At 40.8% G+C, this 15,363-nt stretch overlaps 2 protein-coding genes across 8 annotated transcripts in view; both read left to right on the top strand.

Annotated features, from left to right (window-relative positions):
- LOC110538088 (homeobox protein Hox-B3a) overlaps positions 1 to 15,363 on the top strand; it is a 56,727-nt gene that overhangs the window by 24,113 nt on the left and 17,251 nt on the right. For 5 of the 7 annotated variants that reach the window (XM_036938131.1, XM_021624677.2, XM_036938129.1 and 2 more), the window contains exon 2: positions 7,588 to 7,788. The gene's annotated coding sequence lies outside the window, so the exon portion shown is untranslated. Of the gene's footprint in view, positions 1 to 7,587; positions 7,789 to 12,905; positions 13,178 to 15,363 lie in introns of those variants that run through there. The other 2 variants (XM_021624671.2, XM_021624674.2) reach the window with 2 other exon arrangements.
- LOC110538090 (homeobox protein Hox-B4a) lies at positions 1,836 to 6,124 on the top strand. Its single transcript, XM_021624678.2, has 2 exons — positions 1,836 to 3,452; positions 4,394 to 6,124. Exons 1-2 carry the CDS (start codon positions 3,029 to 3,031, stop codon positions 4,720 to 4,722), a joined length of 753 nt encoding a protein of 250 aa, XP_021480353.2. The 5' UTR covers positions 1,836 to 3,028; the 3' UTR covers positions 4,723 to 6,124.

The following is a 15,363-nucleotide window of genomic DNA, read 5'->3' as shown; positions in this document are numbered from 1 at the left end:
TTCCATAACAAAGAGCCCTTGCGATTTCTAAACAAAGACCCATCCAAAGAATAACCTATACTCATTGATATATGAACACTTTGAGATATATCTATAGACTAAAATGGACACATGGGATTATGAAATATCAATATGCCTGCTTTTTTCTTGTTTTATCGCTCTAACTTATTAGTAGCCTATTAAATAATGGCACAATATAAGATATTTCAAATTATTTTAATTCTCCACCATATGAGTAGCCTACACATGGGATTATGAAATATCAATATGCCTACTTTTTTCTTCTTCTAACACTGGTATCGTGTTAGATTATTAACTCGTATCTCCTCATTAAATAAATAGCCTCAATAAATATATAAATATTCTCCTCAATAAATATTTGAATATGTAAAAAATATATTTTCTAAGTCAATATTGCAATTCATTTTAAAAAATGTGTATGTGAATCTAATTTGAAATGCCTCTTACAGAGGATGGTTTGAGAAACATGCTTGAGGTTGATTGGAGGTGAAGGTCTTTGTTTTAATGTGTATGTACATTATTTTATTTTTGGAAAGTAAAAGCTGTGCTCAGAGACTATTTCACATGTAGCCTGGGCCTATCATTCTCAGGGGTAGCCTATACACACATTTTATCCGAAATATTTCAACATCGTTTGATTAGCATTTTAATATAACTCTGTAAGTCATTTACAGATATAAAATGCCAACGCAACCTATTTCTATTAGGTATTGTTTACAACACATTTAACACACATTTAGCTCTCACAATGAAGTCGACATCAAATGGTATTCTCTGTAGAAGATTATTGTGGTTCTAAATGCTGTCGTACACAGGTCTTACCTTGATAGTATTGATGATATTTTAGCCTTTTGTATATGCTTGCTTCTTCGTAAGGTTTGAGTCTTGAGTAACCAGAATGAGTATATGTGTTTTTTTCCAGGACGTTTAAAATCGAAATGAGAGACTCTGAGCTTGTTGTGAGGGGGAAACTTGTTAAAAAGGTCGTAAATTCTGCTGTGCTGCTTTAAGGATGTGAGAGGAGTTGGCCACTTCTTCCTTCGTGCATATTTTATTGTTTTATATACCCTACATCCGGATATTGCAGTTTGAGTGGTGTTTGCCGGTGACTTGTAAACAAAAATGACCTGTCATAAAAAAAACAAATGTTGTATTATAGCCTGGGCTCGAGCATCGGTTGACCTTTCTGAAGTTTGACTCACTTGAGCTTTCTTACTATGTGTATCGTTGCTTGTCAATATTGTGTACAGTAGTCGATAAGGAGCTGGCTATCTTATCATCCCGCACACCCTCAAGTTTATTCACTTGGCTTTTGTTCGCTCTGCATTGTCAAATGGATTACTGGCTTCGGTTATAAACGAGCTACCCCTTCTCTTTTAATTGTAGAAGTGTGAGCTTCAGTCTCCCCTGAATATAAATATTTTTTAAACCCAATTACTTTCACTGATTTGCTCTTACTATTATATTGTGGTTACTCAAAATCCCAATGCCATTCACCTATTGTGCAATATATTTTGGTGAGTCATGATGTCTTTTTAAAAACATAAATGCATAGAAGAAACAAATGTGAATTTGTAAAGTTGGTCCCTGCACATCACGAGCTAGCTATGTTTGCGAGCAATGCACCTTTCATTATGTAGTGCTGTAGCACATTGCTGACACACTTGAAGGAAGCCTGCTTTGGGCGTAGCACGTTGACATGACGCAGTCAAGGTGAGCAGCCCCTTTCAATACCTGTCCGGAGAATACCTGTCATCTATATATACCCTGTAGATCCGGATTTGTGTGAACAGACTCACGGTCACAAATTCGTATCTAAGGGAGTATGTAGTTGATGTATACACTACAAGCCATCGATGGATACAGAAGACTGTCAGTTGATGTTTATTTGAATTGTGTTGTACCATTAGGATATATTATCCCAATGTAGGCTAATGGGGTGAGATACTTTGTTATTGTTTTTCATTGTTGATCATTTCAGTGGAAAAGGTGAACCGAAAGTTATAATGGGTTTTATTTGCCATGTTAATCTGTCAAGTGCTGTGATTTGCTTGTCTTCCACTGAAAAGCGTATTCACGGTGCCACCATTTCGATTGAGAAACAGTCCATTTGGACAACAAAGGAGTTTATCGCATGATCACTCACCATGCATGGAGCCTTATTCCATCGATAACATTGCATGGGTTAGGAGAATGGAGCCCTGATAAGGACCAAAACTATTATTCGGTTGGCAATGCAAGGGCGCCTGGTCTCAATTACTATGCAAGGTAGGTGTGTAAATTGGTGTGCAGGATAAACGTGGTGTTTAGGGGGAACTGACGGTGAACTCGCTTTAATGCAAAGGTCTAGCTGTGATTTAGGAGGCTTTGTAACCTGAATTAGTTGATGAATTTTTTATCGATCCTAAACAAGCCTAGATTCATCTCTGACAGCCTTCTGCTGCACGCAGCGCACGCCAGGGCATTCTCTCACCATTATTGGGGAGTGCATTTAAAAGCTTGGCAAGAACGAGCACACGGGATCACTTTTCCCAGCCCTTGTTTTCAAAAGCTCCATCCAAAATAATAAAAAAATAGTGAGTGAATAACTATCAAGCTTGGGACGCAACTCGTTTCTTGTTTATGTACTGTATCACGAATTGGACAGGTGAGGGGGTTGGTTAGTTGATCTGCTCTGTAGACGTTTGGAAACTCCGGTGGTATGTATTTCTGGCGTGTCTGCTTCAGGTTGTTATTGTTTTGATTCGTGCTTTTCGCGAGCGTGCTAGTGTGCAAAAAAGTATGCAACATTCGGATGCCACAAACTATGCCCAGATGATGTGCGGGTATGGCTAATCCTATTTCCTTATCCGGGAATCGTCAGGATCCACGCCATTGGCTCCTGCTGTCACATGGATTCTTAACTTTGTTCACTTGACAGAAAGTAGGAGGGTTCTACGAAACAGGAAAACGAGTAAAGCGATAGATATAAATTTTAGTATATTTTGTGTGCAATTCAAAGAAATTAATGGCCATGAGTTCCTATTTGATCAACTCAAACTATGTGGACCCCAAGTTTCCACCCTGCGAGGAATATTCACAGAATGACTACCTACCCAGTCACTCTCCGGACTACTACAGCGCCCAGAGGCGAGAGCCTGCTTTTCAGAATGAGTCGATCTACAACCAGCGGTCAGGCTGCACCGACCCGCCTTACACAACGTGCCAGGGTCCGGGGCAGCCCACGGTGGTGATATCTCCACGGGGTCACGTCCTCCCCCCAGCCGGACTCTCAACCCCTGCCCCGGAGCCTAGCCACCATTGCGACTCCGGAACTCCAAGCCCTCCACCCGCCTGTGGCCAGAATCCCCTCAACCAAAGCCCTTCCACGGCCAGCTCTCGCAAGGATCCCGTGGTTTACCCCTGGATGAAAAAAGTCCACGTAAACATCGGTAAGTGCTGCTAACTTCTTCCTAGTCTGCGTCTTTGTGAGCCTGAATCAGTTTACCTAAGGTGGGAAGCTTAGTGTCTATCTCCCCTCGTGAAGTAACCCTTGGTCTAGATTTACGATCGGCTGTTTGCAGGGCAATATAATTACATCCACCATAAATTTTTATTGCACTTCTTCGCCAAGTACCTTTGAAGTCTATGCAACCTAGCCCTTCTAATTTCCTCCTAAAATTGGTTTTATGACGACTCGACTATCCCATAAGTTAAGTTTTATGCTTTGGTAATTTGATTTTAAGTGGTTGGATGTACAAACGTGTACTTTCCTCTGTCGCCTCTCTATTGTTCATGGAAAACTTTTATGGAAGCTAAAATATTCATATTTATGGAGACTTCAGTAAAACACTGATGGTAAAGGCAAATAGTTGAACTCTATTATGGACCCACACAACTATTCTGCAATAATTAGAGTGTGTGCTTTGAGAACTAGGGCATGCATTCAGACAACGACAAATGAGACTATTGTAAAGTCACTGTTTAAAGACTTTGCCCTGTGCATAATGCCAGCGCCATACTCCAGAAATTAAAAATTAAGGAGTTAGGGCCTTACTTTTAGATAGGTTACTGTGTTTTGTTTTGTTTTGAATTAGTTGAATCATTATCCAGCACCCATTCAGACTATAATAACACCCTCATGCGCCCCTCATTCACAGTAAACGTAAAGAAAATACAATGAGCATCCATGGATTTAGGCTTACTTGTAGAATTTTGCATAACATAATCCAGCAAGGTTATGTCTATATAGGCCTACCCTGTGACACGTTCTGAGGCCGATTTAATATAATATAAAATAAAAAAAACATTTAATAATATTTGTTTCGGCCTACAAATGCGATACATGTGTGTTTTGGGGATGGCCTGTAATATATAGTTCTCTGTCCCACAGTGAATCCAAATTACACAGGGGTGGGTGAGCCCAAGCGCTCGCGGACAGCCTACACGCGACAGCAAGTCCTGGAGCTGGAGAAGGAGTTCCACTACAATCGCTATCTGACCCGGAGACGCAGAGTGGAGATCGCCCACACCCTGGTTCTGTCCGAGCGCCAGATCAAAATCTGGTTCCAGAACCGGCGGATGAAATGGAAGAAAGACCACAAGCTGCCCAACACAAAGATCCGCTCCAACAATAACTCCAACAACACAAACTCGCAAAGCAGCGGGCTCGCGTTGGGGAGTTCTCAGAACCGAACCAGCGGGCCTCCACCGAGCCTATAGCCTCCACCCTCCCCTAACCATCCACCACCCACCCACCATGCACTTTGAAACCTCCGTTTCTGGAGTGGGATACATGGATTCCACCATGTTTTTACCTCCCCTCTTTAATTCAATTACAGGGATAGAACATGTGCGGGGAAAGAGAAGGGGGAGTAAAAAACGAAGAAGAGTAAATGTGTATCTCAAAAAATGTAGAAGGGGAGACGATTCAAACACAAACACTTCCAATGATGTGTTCACAACCTGATCCAGTTCCCTTTTTTATCCCGTGCCCCTCTCCTACTCTCTCTATCTCTCTCTCTCTTTCTCTCTCCCCCTCCATTAGAACAGAAGGCGGCAGATACTTTTCAGATTTGGTGAAGATGGATCCGTGTTTCATCTTTAATCATGCCAAACTCGGCCCCATTTGTCATGTTTACTCTGCAGTACAAAGGATGAACCGTGGGCCTGCCCATTACCTCGACGTCCAACGTTGTGTTTAATAAATGAGCCCTCTTGTTTCGTCAAGAGCCGTTTTCTTACTCCTTTTTCTCTCCTCAATACTAAAAAATACACCGAATATGTTCTCCGAACATGAAGTTTTTTGTAAGAGAAAATATAGCTGAATCTCAGTTATATTCTATGTTTATATATTAAGACTGACAACGATTGTGAGGTCCGTTGCTAGTTCATTTTTACAGGGACTCGTTTTTCCTTCTTTGTTTCTAGCAAAGACAGGGTGCATTTGAACAAAAGATGGTAAATCACGGTATTAACAAAGGACAGTCGTCGCAGTGGAATGATGGACCTGGACTTATAGAATACTTACATATATGAACCAAAATCTGGTACAAGCCTACCTAAGCATTATAAACACAGCACTACAATGTACTACCTAGCTATTATAATTACCTCAGTTGTACTTATGTTCATTATTTTCTTGCCTTGTGTTATGAAGTGACAGGTTGAGCTCATTTGAATTTTGTGGCAAGTATCTGCAATACGAACATATTCATTTCTTGTAAGTGAAATGTAATTTAAGCAATTTTGTTGGCCAGGGTTGTAAAGAGAAAAAGGTGCGTATATTGCATGACTGAATACACATTTATTTGATATTTTATATTTTTCTGTCTGGTATCCTTTCTTGGCACAAACATGCGCACACACTCCCTCTTTCTTTCGCCCTCTCTCTGTCTCTCTCTCTCTCTCTCGCTTTCTTCTCACCATGTGCCATTTTGGGTATTTTATTTGTATGTGTTCCTTTTATTTACATTCCAAAGATCAGTCCTGTCGCTGATAATGTCGAAATTTTAGTTTTTTCTTCCTCCATAATTGAATGTTGCTCTTTTTCTGCTCTTTCTCCTCAGTGTCTACCTATTATTTGTAAATAGCTATAGAAATGTAATAAATGGCTGAAAAAGCATCCATCTATCCTCTTTGTGTCCTCCTTTCCCTCTGCCGCTGTTTCCCCAATGCTATGGGTCCAAAAGATACTGAGATAAGTCGCTCTCTTCAGACCAGCTCCTTTAATAGCAAGGGATGTGTTAAAAAAAAAATAATAATAATAATTTCGTCCTCCCATGGTGGGTTTTCGTTTGCCTTTCTTTGTAGCCTGTCTTTAAAAAAAACACTGAACATCTCCGTGGTGATTTATATCTTATGGTCATGAGTGATCCTGGTACATTATGCCTTGTAATCTCGTTTTAAATCACAAACCCCTTCGTTTCACTCTCTTCTCTCGTTAATTTAACGGTGCTCACTGGTGCTGAAAACAGCCTGAAAATATGGATCCTCGTTCTGAAAAAAATGCTAAATAGGTTCTCGGCTCGTGGGCTTTTAATGCTTTAATGAGTCTAATTTTTGCACAACAGTTTCTCGGTGTTTGCTGGCTCGCTGTGTATTTTTTTAAATTACAAAGGAGCGGGTCGGTGCCATAGCTCAAACCCTGACAACCAAATAGATAATCAAGAAGACAAATGGCTTCTTTTGTAAGGCGCGGCTCTTGTATTAATTTTCATTTTCTTCTCTTAGAGCAGGTATCGAAAATATAGAGCAGAAGAAAATAACATTCCGTTTGGGTGTTGAACTTTTAAACAAAAGTGTGGCCTCAAATTGGTCTGCTCGCATTCTGTGGAACAGAGAAGATTTTCTATTACTTGCTGGTAGATGTAAGCCCTTGTGCCATATAGCCCCCTCCAATCACTTGATGTGATTATATTTCTCACCATATATTTATGAAATGCCTTTTGAAAACCCCCAGCGTCCTACAGGCCTACTATGCCTCAAGACATTGAAGCAAGTCCAGACAAAGATACACACATGGTACCATTGAAATACATACAATGTGATAGGCCTACTATCGAATTCGTTCGTAGTATTTTTGAATGCGCTCTTTTTTAAGTTCTAAAATGTGTTTTCGCGTGAAACTGATGGTAGGCATTACAGCTCACACACATAGATGCACACCATTGATTTTCATGTGGGGCCTTAGGCAATGTCTCTATACTTCTCAGATGGCATGTGATATTATGTCCAAATGTTGTTATATTCACAACAGTTCAAACGTCGTTTATTTGAATAGATACATTGGTCCCCACGCACATGTGTCTTCACACAAAAAGCCCCCAAGCACTTGCATAGTGAAATAAATGAATTTGCGTGTGACATCACATACAATATGCACCTTAGAATTCTATTCTTATCCTTTATTTTTATTTCTTAACTTCTGCTTTCGGAGGGTGAATAGGAGCGAACAGATTTCTAAGGGGCCCCAAAAGTTCACCACCATTATTTGCGGACAGAGCCAAGAAAAATGTGAAAATTATACAGAAAAATCATTAATCACCTCTTCTCTTTAAACACTTCTTCTCCTCTATTGTCATTCAGCAGCACAACTGCACGGACCTTCTGCTAGGAGAGGAGAGGAGTCTTGGAAGACACTTGAAGATAACCCCCCCCCCCCTTCTCAACCCAGCACCTTCTTTTTGACCAAGTCTTGCCACAAGAAAACTTTTTTCTTGAAGAAAATCCCCATAGAATCCCAACGCATTGAGAATCTTCGCATTACCGAGGATGGCAGCGACGAAGGTAATGACTTTTGTTTCGTTGGTATGCTTTGGTTGGAGTTTTATTGCTTTATAGCCCTTGCTTTCACAGCCGGGTAACAGGCGCGCATTTGTTGTGGTCGGGGGGAAGGCTAGGTAGGTTTTATGGTCGCTTTGATATAGTGTGGGGGCTTTTGGAGCCATGCTGTTGTGTATCCATGATCGGTGTGGAGGGTAGAAATGAAGTTGCGTTTTCCTTAGAATTTGTGCAACTGTTTACTTCTCTTGGGCTCCAAGCATCACCTCTGAAATTGTATTAACATGTCAGACGTCTCTCTCGCTCACCCTCTTCCTCTCTTGCTCTCTCTATTTGTTTCTTATTTCAATGGGCCTATGGTTTTAGTACATTATATATATGGATATGGGTGCGTAGGCTTTGTAATAGGCCTACACCCTCATGCATAATGTTGGCCTTTTGGAATGGACAGCATACATGTCTTCAAAGCTTGACACTGCATTCTTCCAGGGTTCGGATATTTACATTATTAGAATACTGTCCTATAATTGGCCTATTTATATATTTTCGAATTGAATATACTTTTTTAGTGTTACCTGCAGTTAGATTTGAATTTGAATATGAAGGCTAAGTCCTATCGTTTATATACAGGTGCGTAAATGCAACAGAGGCTTGGCTATGAGTAATTAGAGGATCAATTGGTCAAACCAAAAGAACGATTCATGGGGGGATACCGAGTGCTAAAAAAATTATAATTTACTTCAAAATAAACGACTTGTAGCACATCTCTGCAGCGCTATTGCATTTAGTAGTTTGCTTAGATGAGCACGAATGCCTCAGAAGTGCATTCACTGCTGGTTGACTCATTCAAATCAGTCTCTGTGGATATATATAAAAAAAAAGTCCATAGGTTTTGCTATGGCTTCTGCTCCCTCTGCGGGCCTGTGTGTCATGATGCGTGTTAAAGTAACCGAACACACATTGTAAAAATATAGGGACTGGTATCGAAGAGAGAGGCAGAGAGAAAAAAATCGATGGGTGGAATTGACAACAGAATGGCCTGTCCGAGCGCGAGTTCAACCAGGGGACAGTCACAGACTGACCCTTGGTACCCCTTGACCCCTCGCAGACTGGACACCGCTCCATGTTACATTTCCAACAAAGACCCCGGGCGAGTTAGTCATAACACCGCGGCCAGGTCACTGTAACCTCGGGGCACGGTGCTATCTCGTCTCAGACACCCACGTAAACCAAACAGGGCCTTAAGAAAACAGACAGCGGTGCCCTTCACCAGAGCTATCTAGCTGCATGGATCGTTTTTTTCTTTCTCGTTCCCCTCAGATTCACAAATATATAGGCTAAGCCTCTGGTTGCTTTCGGAGACGTTTGAGTTGTGTCTCACATCTCCTTGATAGGCCTCGCTATGAGTGAGGCTGTACATTTCAGCAGCTTCAGCTTTACACAGGAAGTCATGGGGCTTTATACCCCCCCCCCCCCCCCTCCCTCTTCCCCCAGATACGACTACTATATGGTATGCCAACGCCTTGCATTGTATCATGCTCCCTCAGTCCCTCTCCAGCCCCGCTCCCTCTCTCCTTGGCCCTAAAACCCCTCCAAGATTTGTTGGAAGCCTCTGCCGCTTGGCCCGGAGAGCTGCGGTGGTGTGGTGCCTGTTTCAGATCACACCGCTAATTGCGAAACAAATAGCCTCCGCGCATTGCTGAATTATTATTGTGGACAGCCATGGAGCGGAGGTCAGCGCCATGTAGTCACATAGATATATAGCTAACGCACGCGCACTTTGTGTGCAAAAGCTGGAAGCGTTTTCATTAAGTAAAGCAAAGCACCATTGTTACTGCTGCCAGCAACGACCCCCCTTCTAACCCACTGTCCACTAATACATAGTACAGTATAACGTTTTACTGTATTATATGTGTAGGGTGTTGTTTTGTGAACACTAATGCCTCAGCTTACATTCATTGTGCACAAATGTTAACTTGCACAAGCTACCTAGAATAGTGGTTGTTCTCTTTGGAGTCTTTTCCCTTTTCATTGTGGACCCATGGGCTATTACTGAATGTGTGGCTCAATATGATGCTGTTTCATCATATAATCACCAAATGCGGAATGTGAAAATAAAAGTTCCATGTTACTATTTTAGCGAATAAGTTTTGGTTTCAAGGGTAGTAATGCATGACAATAATGGATAATGAAATGAATAATATCACTGCTCCTATCTATAGCATACTTCTAGCTGGCCTCTTTACTACTCTATTACTTAGCCTACTACTACTAGTATTATTAGAGCCTGCTACTGCTACTACTAGCTGCTACTACTACTAGCTACTACTACTACTACTACTAGCTGTTACTACTTTAAGAATACTGATATTATTACAGCCTACTACTGCTACTACTAGCTACTATTACTACTACTAGCTGCTACTACTTTAAGAATACTGATATTATTATAGCCTACTACTGCTACTACTAGCTGCTACTACTACTACTACTAGCTACTACTACTTTAAGAATACTGATATTATTATAGCCTACTACTGCTACTTTAATTATCCTGCTAATGTTAATAGCACAAATAATGACAGACAGACAGACAGACAGACAGACAGACAGACAGACAGACATAGAGTAAATACATACAAAGGCTACAGTACATACTAACAGCATCCATAATTCATCTTTATAATTATGATCGCAACGCCAATACCTTGATACCGTTCATCATGTAGGCCTACCTTCATGTTTTATCATATTTCAGACTGGCTTCCATAGATTTAGAATAGTTTTCAGAAGCATACAGTATTGATTGAAACATACCTAAAATAACTCTAGTATAATACCAGGTTATGTTACATACTGGCTGGATGCTGTCCTATGGAGTCCATGTCCTTCTCAGAATATATTTGAAAAAAGATTGTGTGTGTCCTGCCGGCTCTGACAGATTTACGATCCCCAATAAAGGCCGGGATGTTGGGCTTCGTAAATCAATCTCTGCTTCCCCATATAAACCTAGCCTTTAGCAAATCGTTGTGTTTACATAGCCAAACTTCAGCTTTGATTTTCATGGACTGCTGTTTGATATTTTTGTAGATTTATTTTGATTGACTATTTATTACTATGATGATGATGATGATTATTATTATTATGATGTCTTCTGTAAGCAATAGTAACCCACATATAGGCAATTCTTTATTTACAGAATATTTCAATTGCTTTTTTTATGGACACTTCAGTTTTTATATGCAGTTTTATTCAATTCCAGAGTGATTAGGTTAATCATTTACAAGGATAAGGCTTTTGGGTGTTCCCATCGATCACGGACTTTTCTTAAACCTTTTCTTGCAACGTATCCCCCCCCCCCCCCCTATTATTAGGCTATTATTAGGCCTATATAATCATCACTATTATCCTCAATAAGCTATTGGTGTTGTTGTTGATGTCAATATTATTATAACAATTAGGCTACACAATATGGTGCCATTTTTTGTTAGTAGTATTCGTTTGTTGTTCTTATTGTGGTAATCTTGGTTGCGATTGTATGGGCCTACTGTGATCAGTATAATTTATAGCCATCATTAATAGTGCTATCACCCCTGCAAATATTTGATTTAAATTATGTGTGAAATCTTTTGGAACTCCTTGAAATGTGTTGTCAGTTTTGGATTTCTATGTTTCCCAGTCGTACCTTTGTGTCTCCCCTATTCTTTTATCGAAGAGAGCAAATCTACTATAATGATACAATAACGATTGATCTGATATGCACAATTGTATTGTTCTACTCTGTCATCCGCATGTAGGCCTATATTGCGTGCATTGTTCACATTTCCCCCGACCGCAAATATTTCAAAGAACCTGCTGGGCAAAGTTATAGCTGCAAAATAGCTTATCTACACAGCGTTGATTTCTTTCCTAAATAGTTCTGGGTAATTACATTTGATATCAAACCCGTTTGTGCCGTTTTCCCTTCAAGCTGTTTAATTTCTTGTTTACGATATTCCTGGGGAAAAGGGAAGCAGCTTCAGTGTTCTGTTGTTCTCTGGTACTCGTAGGCACAGCACCAAGTCCTGCTATTGTTTGACCTTCAGGATTCTCCTTTAGACATAGCTGCATGGGTTTGTTGGACACAGCCCCAGGTCTATTGTTCTGAGTGAGTGCAATGGCAGAGCACACCAAAGGATTGGTACCATTGTTGCTAAGTGCTTGCGGCAGGGTCTCTCCCCATACAACTCTCTCCTTTCTGCCGCGTGCTACCTGTCTTTTATTCGCTCCATAATGGTCCCTGTAAAAATTAATCACCCTCGTGCCACGGGCTTCCACCAAACTTGTTAATAATTAGATGCCTGCTATTTAGAGATCTCGTTGGCGCAGCTATGTGTGCCATCACTTCACAACTCCTATCGAAGTCATTCGAAAATAAGGATACCACAAAAAGGTAGTTGTTTTCTTTGATCTTTTAGCAATTTTGCGGTATTGAATCACCATCAGTAACGATAGTGCTATTATGAAATTGACTGTGGGTGAAAGAGCGTATTCATCGATTTCATTTCTTCCAGAATGGCCAAAGATGTATTTAATTATTGTGTAAACAAAAGATTTGTGCAAACCAACAAGGGCTTCAACGAATAACATGACATCAATAAAATCAACAATAGACCAAGCAAACAAGTTATTACAACATTGGCTTTTAGTGTACGCCTTCTGTGCATAAATCTATATCTAAATAAGGATGGCTTGTTTTTAATCGAAATAAAAACACCCTTATCTCGAAATACATAAACAAAGGTAAGGAATAAAGACCAAACGAACGCACCCAAGAGTTTCACTATCCTCCTCTATTCGTATCATGTCATCCCTCTCATATGGCCACTTACCACAACTTCTTTCAGTAGCCTACATAGCACACACATAGCATAAGACGTATTTCTCCCTTTCACAAAGAGCTGTAGAGTAAACGGTGCAGGCCTATAGGCTAGTCTTTATTGCATATTTCTGTAAAAGATTTAAGTTAGAACGTGGGCTCTGGAGTGTTGGGTCAGAGTGGTCCGGGGAGCGTGCAAGGAGAGGTACCCCATCCCCTCCTGGTCACGTGATTCATTAAATAATTAATGCAGAGGTTGCAGAATAGATATGTATTCGTCAGGAATATCGCAGACATGGTCTCCTTGTGTCTGACGTGAAATTCAACTGTCCTTTTAAAAACAAGCCCTATAGCGGATGAAAAAAAAGAGAGGGGAGAGACACACAGAGGCTGCAATAAAACAAATTTGGACGGGAGTCTCTCGTCGTGTGGACATTGTGAGTATAGCGGAAACGGGGACGCCACTTCCACGCAAGTGCATTGCTGCGCCGTTGGCTTACCCGAGTCAATGAATTATATGCTGTTTGTAATATTGTGGTAAATATGTCAAAAATACTAATCTTGCCGTACTTTGACATCATGCATGTGGTTGCACCCATCATCCCATCGTTTGACTTCAGCCTTGGTTACATGCACAATAGTAGCCTTTACATGTCATAGTACTGCACTGTGTTGCAATGCAATGATAGCGATGTATATATTTTAAAAGCAGCCGTATTACTATTCTCATCCGTCCCCCATCCCATCTCGGTCTTCCTCATGTCTGCATGTCTCTCTCTCCCTCTCTCTTCTTTTCAGCCAGCTACTTCGCTTGATTTATAGTGATATGTGTGTCAGCGGCAGCGGGCTGCCATTGTGTGTTTGTAAGGCAGTTGTGTTGTTTATGGCCGTCTCCACGATAAATCATTTCTCGGGGAAAATGATTGGCGAGTGATGATAAACGGGAATGAGGAAGAGATTCCTGGATCTTCGTTTCTCACTCTGGCTTTTTCGGTGCTTCTTGTCTCTCGCCGGTCGAGAAAAGCGTTTGCCTTTTTCACACTCCTCTCTCCCCCCCGCAGTTGATTATCGCGGGCGATTTACGGCAATGGATCAGCGACTAATATGAAGGCTAAGTAGCTGGAGGTCTTGAGTTACTGCATATGCGATTACCAATTAAGGGAAGATTTGTTTAAATTTGGCAAAACGGGAACGCCTCGTCGCCATGTGAATCTCATAAAAGCGCCAGAGCTCGCCAGCATAGGCCTAGTCATAGCCAGGGGTGTAATACCTGAGCTCCAGACGTTTTTCTGGACAAGATAGATAGACAACTTAATTGGAATTCAAACTTAGTAGGAGAAGAGTAGGGCTATAATTCAGCTAGATGGGCTGTGTTGTATAGAGGGGTGGCATGACGAGCATAGCTAAAGGGACTGAAGGATTCATTTTTAGAATATTTTCCGACATATTTTTTCGATACATTTTCTGTGGATTTTGTTCGACCATGAAATGATGCAACATTCGATAACTTATGTCAGTCAGTATGGTGGTGTTTAGCAAACAGAAGATAGTATTTTATTATTATTTAGTGTACTATTGTGTCCATTATGCCATCGAATGTCTGCAGGTTGTGAGAATAGCACAGGCATCATTTTTATTGGTTGTGGTGGCATTTTTTTGGGGGGGGGGGGGGGGGGGGGGGGGGGGGCATATGTTATTTTCTGGGCTAACCGTAGTCAATGTCGTATATGACGCGTTAACGTTATTTTGGTGTGGATATAAAATATGTGTATGCTGCATTGAGGCTACTGAAAGAGAAAACTACAAAGACAGACAAAGACTGCAACAGTTTTCCATTTGAAAATGCTTTACTCACATTTTGGTTTGAAAAAGGATGACATTACATATAATGAAATCAGTATGTTGTCGGATAATGATAATAGGCCTGATAATAACAATAATGATAATAATACATATTTATAATAGAGTGCTTTTTTTTTTGTATTCATGAATATAAAAGCAGCTTATAAATGTCATTACCATGGCTGGCTCCTTCCACAATCCTCCCCTTCGCCTCGCTAGTGTAAACCTTTGTGTAACAAAATTAGAACAACTCTGTGGCTCCCATCAAATATTAATGGGCATAGCAGCGAGGGGCAGCACTTTTCAAAATGTATATTCCAGCGGCGCTACTTGTTGTCGGGCGCTGTGTCAAAAACAATATTCCAGCTCATTTCGGTGGATGCTCAGGGGGCGATGAGAAGGGGACATTGTGCGTGTAAGAGATCACGGTTGCTCACTGAAACCGCCTCATGTCTGATTTCAATGACAGCCCAGCGTTGGAAAAAATTATTCCAAATGCCAGTCAGATGGGTAGCTAGGCTGGGTGCTCAGATTCTGGGTGGAAACAATTGTGCATCATCATCATCATAGTAAAAAACGAACTATTAACATTACGCACAGCTCTAATACACGTAAATAGGCTACAAATAGATTAACAGTAACACTTGTAAGTAACATGTAATGGTAGCAACAGTGGGTTATGAGGCTTCTATAATAGCATCAGTATAATACTATTGCAAATGTTCTATATGGCCCTCCCTGCCTTAACTAGAGGTTGAAAGCTGAAAGTGGGCCCTTTGTTTGAATGGCTCTTCGGTTCGATTCTATAGGATAGGCTACTGCACTTCAAAACCTTTCAACAACCTGCAACTGATTCACGGCGTCCAGATTGTATATGTTTA

Source organism: Oncorhynchus mykiss, chromosome 12 (assembly GCF_013265735.2).
Source record: "Oncorhynchus mykiss isolate Arlee chromosome 12, USDA_OmykA_1.1, whole genome shotgun sequence".
NCBI lineage: Eukaryota > Metazoa > Chordata > Actinopteri > Salmoniformes > Salmonidae > Oncorhynchus > Oncorhynchus mykiss.
This window is presented reverse-complemented; position numbering and strand designations above follow the sequence as displayed.

Coding starts and splice junctions, on each gene's coding strand:
- LOC110538090 (XM_021624678.2), top strand. CDS start 3,029: ATGGCCATGAGTTCCTATTTGATCAACTCAAACTATGTGGACCCCAAG. Junction 3,453..4,393: donor AAAAGTCCACGTAAACATCG/GTAAGTGCTGCT, acceptor TCTGTCCCACAG/TGAATCCAAATTACACAGGG.